The sequence below is a fragment of the Acanthisitta chloris genome, unplaced genomic scaffold, assembly GCF_000695815.1.
Source record: "Acanthisitta chloris isolate BGI_N310 unplaced genomic scaffold, ASM69581v1 scaffold36092, whole genome shotgun sequence".
Taxonomy (NCBI): Eukaryota; Metazoa; Chordata; class Aves; order Passeriformes; family Acanthisittidae; genus Acanthisitta; species Acanthisitta chloris.
Genome location: NW_008661658.1, coordinates 13,285 through 18,661, shown reverse-complemented (window position 1 = coordinate 18,661; position 5,377 = coordinate 13,285). Strand labels below are relative to the sequence as shown.

The following is a 5,377-nucleotide window of genomic DNA, read 5'->3' as shown; positions in this document are numbered from 1 at the left end:
AAAGGCAGAACCCTGCAGAGGTGGACGAGGCAAACTGGGGTACCCACGGGGCAGGTCAATGCCTGAAGAGGGGTCCCCTCGCAGTGCTCCCTGCTGTGGGCTGTGTGCGGTCGCGTTGCCGCGTGCGTCCCTGCTGCCGCTGCTCCTGGCGCGCGAGGGACCGACAGCCACAACAGTCTGTGCTCCTGTGGGGCTTGTTCCAAGGCAGCGTGCTGCTTGGGATTAAACATGTTTCCCTCTTCTGTTTCCCATTTTCTGCAGGCTTTTCCCATCTGCCTAACGGGCTCTACCCGTCGTACATTCCCCTGAGCCACCTCGAGCCCCCCAGTGCCGGCAGTCCGCTTCTGGCTCCTGGGACAGCACAGCCTCTTTGAGTCACAGAAAGGTGAGTCTGGGTCTCTGTGCGCCCTTCCCCTTGGTCACCCCTGGGTGCTCACCCTGTCCTTCTGCCTTGCTTGTCTGCTGGAACTGCTGGATGCTGGGATGTTGGGGGTGAAGAGCAGGAACACCTAGAGTCATCATCCAGGGGTGTTTCTTGCTCTTAGTAGTACTGAGGTTTGGATGTGGCTGTGGTGTGGGGAGCCTGGCCAGGTCCCTCCTTGAAGCACCAGTGTGCATCAGAGACAGGGCCATCCTGCATCCCACATGGAGGCACCTGCTTGGTCTCTTCCTGGGCCTCCCTGGCCATGTCTGAGACATCCTTGAAACCTTCCTTCCCAGTTTGTCACCTCTCGCCTGTCTCTCTGTAGGACCGGAGGGATGGAAGTCCTGTGATAATTTTGGTTGCCTTTTCTCTGCAGATGGGTTCTACCTGTCCGGCCATGCGGGCCAGTCCGCTTTGCACCCACAGCCTCCCCTCTCGAGGACTGTGGGCAGCCACACGCCGAGCACTTTGCTCCGGGAGAAGGACCTTGGGCAGCTGCACAAGAGCTCGAAAGAAAAGAAAGCCTGAAAGACCCCAGCGGGAAGGAGCGGGCATGTCGGAGCGATCTGTCCCTGCCCTTTGCCAAGAAGGAGAGCAAGACAAAGGAGGAGCCCCGACCCCGCAGCGTGGTAGACCTCACACAGGACTCCAAGCCCGACAGCGACCGGAAAGTGAGCGTGGTGGAGAAGGCAGTGAAGGTCGGCGAGCGTCTCTCACCTTTCCTGGCTGAGCACATGCCAAATCGGGGCACAGGCAGTGGGGAACCCAAGTCCAAGAACCCGCTGCAGAGCTCTTCCCTCAGCAACTGCAACGGCGGTGGGGACCCCATGCTGAAGGTCCTGGGTGCCGAGCAGGACCGCTGTGCCAAGGATCCCGCTCGGCACGATGAGAACATGAGGCCTTCTGCGCACGCCCATGCTGAGCGGCTGAAGCGGGGGGAGCCCCTCCTGCCCTCTGTGGGCGCTTTGCACGTCTCCTGTAGTTGCCCGTCCCCACACCCCTCACAGACGGGGAAGATGACGCCGGCCACAACATTCCCTCCGCAGCCCGTCCATTCTAGCATGTACACCATCTTCCCACCGGCCAAGGAGCTGGGGAGGGAGCACAAAGTCATCGCCCCCACCTTCGTGCCTTCGGTCGAAGCCTACGACGAGAGGAGTGGGCCCATCCAAATCGCCTCGCAGGCCCGCGACAACAAGACGAAGGACAAGGACCTCGGCAAGGTGGGGGTGCTGCAGTCACCCACAGAGCGGTGCCTTGCAGATGCCTCCCGCACACTCTTGTCCCAGGACTTTTCTTGCCACAGCGATGCCAAAAGGATGGAAGTTCTGAGGGAGAAGGGCTCAGTGATCAGGACAAACTCCATGGCTCTCAAGAGACAGGTCACTTCGGAGCCCTTCCTCAACCGGCCGGTGCTGGGCTCTCCGGAGAGCAGGGAGTTCCTGGCCTCCAAGGATTTGCTGAAGCCGAGTCCGGAGGCAGAGCATCGCCCCTGCGAGCGGGAACGCTTCCAGCGATCCAGCTCCAAAGAAGCAACAAAGGTCTATGGCACTTTGGACTCCTCCCGGCAGCACCTGGACCATGGTCAGCTGAAACCGCCAGAGCAGAAGTGGAAGCCCTTTGAGATGGGCAACTTTGCCACCACGCAGATGGCGGTGTTGGCCGCGCAGCACAACCACGTCACCCGGGTAGAGGAGGAAGCCAAGAAGGTCTACCTTGACCCCAGCGGTTTGCCGCGATCTTCGGTGGTGGGCTCGCGGGGGGCTGCGGATGTCCTCCACCCTGCCTCGCATGGTGAAGGGTCAGCCATGCAGAGCCTCATCAAGTACAGCGGCAGCTTTGCCAAGGAAACCGCGTCCCGGCAGAGCTGTGGCAAGAAGAGCCCCTTCGGTGGTTTGGGCAACGTGAAGTTGGACTCTGCGCAGCTGGGAGCCTCCAAGGTGCAGCAGCTGCTGCTGCAGCAGCCAGCGAAGCAGCTAAAGAGGGACCCTGAGAGACCCGAGAGTGCCAAATCCTTCGGCCGTGAGAGCATTGGCTCCCAGGGCGAGGTGGAGGTGAGGCACTTGCCCGTTGGCATTGCTGTGGCTGTAGCCCGGCAGAAGGACAACAGCAGCAGCAGCAGCAGCAAACTGGGGCCCAGCTTGGCAGACCGGGATCGCTCGCTATCTCTCAGCAGCATCAAAGGTAGGTTCCTTAGACCTGTCTCAGGGCTTCCCTGCGGATCTGTTCCCTGGGGAGGGCAGCCACCCAGTGCAGGCTGTGTGCCATGAGCTGAGTTTGGCACGCTCAGCTCCCTTTGCCTCCCTTCCCAGCCAACGGCCTATCATAAACCACAGCGGGAAGCAATACCCTCTGTGCAAGAGGTAGTCAGTCCTGTCCTCCCTTCCATCCCTTCTGTCCACCTCTGAGGACAATCCCTTTCCTTGTGTTCGATCCGTTAGCAAAGGGAGCGGCAGAGAAATCCCTGAAAACACCTTTGTGCTGGTGTTTTAATCTCACGTGTTTGTTTTAAGCCGTGGTGCTGGCAGGAGGGGGATGGCACCCGTGAGATTTTGGTGCTCTGCTTGGCTTGTGTAGCGAGATAATGCCTGGGGGCTGCCTGGCACGGGGAGAGCTCAGCTCTGGTGTGCCAAGGAACGATGCCAAAGCGAGCGGCCGGCAAGCAGTGCTCGGCTTTCCATTTTTAGCCATTGCCTTCCCCATTTTTCCTCCATTGCCCCCCTCTCCCAAACCTCAGTCAGCAGCCCCTCTCCCCATTCCCATCGCCTGCTGTTGCTCTCCCCACAGCCGGGCGGGAGCCGGCTGAGGACCTCGTGGGCAGCACAGGGAGCTGTTTGTTCAGCCGTTCAATCGTCCCAGACGCTCCCAGCTTGCGTTAAATGTAATTTACTGAGCTGAACTAAAAGGCTGCAAACAAGGGTTGAATTCTGGCAGGCCTCTGGGCTCGTTGCTAAGTGATGCAGTTGGCTTTCAGACAGAAAACAAGACTGCTTTTCTCCTCCTCTCGCCCCCCAAATGCTGCCCCCCCTTTGTGTGCCAGGAGATATTCGTCTAATAACATTAGCTTGCTTGCGCTGAGTGGACGGTGCTTGAATGTTTAGACCTTTTAAGAAGGAGAAAGCAGGCTTTAGTTGGCTAATCTGTAGTATTTGGCAAGTAAAATGCAAGTATTTAGTACTGGGCATTGGTTGTCAAGGGAACGGACCTAAGCCTTTCCTCCATGCATAACTGATTGAATTTTTCTATGCAGTCCGTGCGTCATGTTCATATATATAGACAGAATGATCATTCACTGTCCGGACAATCATCAGTCTGTCCAGAAAAGGGACTGTCCTGTCAGCAGGATGGAGGCTGGGCAGGAATTAGAGGAATAAGTGTGTGTGTGTGTGTGTGTGTGTGTGTGCGCGTGTGTGTTTGGATGGGGAATGAGAAAAAGATGATAAACACATCCAGAAATAATGGAGCGCAAGGAATGTAGATGGGAGAGGGAGGAGCGAAGATAAAATAACAAAATAATGTGTTTCTAACAAAAATCTGGGGGCAGCTCACCTTGTGCCAAGGCAAGGAGGAAGGCTGTGTGCTCACCACGGGCTTGCTCCATATTGCTGGCACTGAAGAGGCAGTTGGGCATCGATTGGGGAAAATAAATAGGAAAAGGGGCTCCAAGGAGGGAAAATCTGGGCTAAGGGGTGGAAGGAAATTGGTGAGTGAGTGGGGATGCTGGTGGAGCAGCGAGGGAGGGCTGTTGGGGCTCCAGAGGGATTCGTGAGCCCTTGTGCCATGAAGGTTGGGTAGTAAACGTGAGCAAGAGGCTGCGTGGGGCATCATTCAGTGAGCTGAGGAGAGGCTGGCTGGGGACAGCCACCGCACGCCGTGTCCTGGCAGGCTGCGAGGGAGATGTGGTGACCCTGGAAAGTCCTTTGAGAGGGAGAGCTGTGTGCCAGGTTTTAAAGCATCTTTGGTTTGTGCCTGGAGCCCATGGCAGGAGCCATGGGGAAAGGAGCTGGGAGCGATGTTGTCTGGTTCCTGGATTCCTTCTGACAGTAAAAGCTGAGGGAATTGGAGACTTGACAGCAAAAAACCCGTGGGCTGTCCAGGTTTGTGGAAATACACAGTGGAGCCCTCCTTGAAAAGACTGCCTGTCAGCAGAATAGACTTGATGTTCTGAGATGCTTTTCCTGTCTGCCAAACCTTATCCAGATGGGAGAACGAGGACCCTGCTAAGGGCTGCTGGGGAGCTGCAGTGCAGTCCTGCAAGGCCATGTTGTGCCACTGAGCTCTGTGGGGTGCAGAGCATGGCCACAGACGTACTGTCCAGGAGCACCAGGAGCTGGGGGAAGCAAACACCTTCCATCTCCATTAGACTGGGTGGGTGCTAGCTGCAGGCAGGGCTGGGATTTAGGAGTGGATCATATCTACCAAGCATAATGTGGAGAGGGGCAGCGAGGAATTGTGGAAAAATGAGCATGCAAGATAGAAGCTGGGGAAAAAAACAAGGGAAAAGCAATCTTAAAATCAGGCAGCTGGCTGAAGACCTTGGACAAAAGAAGGGAAAGGTGGCTCCAATACCTGGTTTTGGCAGAGCCAAGCGAGGCACTGCTGTTCTCTCCTGTGACAGTGCTTCCTAACCTCTCATGGATGCGGCTGCTACTGTGCCAGGCTGTATTTGCAAGGGCTGTTCTGATTCTGGACAAGCAGTTTCCCCAGCCAAACATCGGCCTCCCTTTTTGGACTCTTGCCCTCATCTGCCATATGTGTCCTGCCTCACCAGACCCTTTCTTGTTGCACGTCTCGGGGGGGATGCAGGTTCCCACTAACGGGTTGAATTGCAGAGCAGAGTGAGCTGGTTTTGTGAGGGTCTCTATTGTTGGATCTGCCTGTTGCAGGGCAGGGATTCGGAGCATACCCAGTGCTCCCAGGCTGTTTTACAAGAGCAGAAGGTGCAGAGATAAA

General features: G+C 56.8%; 1 protein-coding gene across 1 annotated transcript in view; it reads left to right on the top strand.

Moving 5' to 3' along the window:
• Positions 1-261: 261 nt before the first annotated feature.
• The window catches only part of LOC103798068 (trinucleotide repeat-containing gene 18 protein-like), a gene marked incomplete at both ends in the record, with an annotated part of 15,883 nt that continues 10,767 nt past the window's right edge, over positions 262-5,377 (top strand). Inside the window, 4 exon segments of the mRNA XM_009070311.1 lie at positions 262-349; positions 351-385; positions 801-937; positions 940-2,608. Coding sequence (XP_009068559.1) covers positions 262-349; positions 351-385; positions 801-937; positions 940-2,608 — 1,929 coding nt within the window.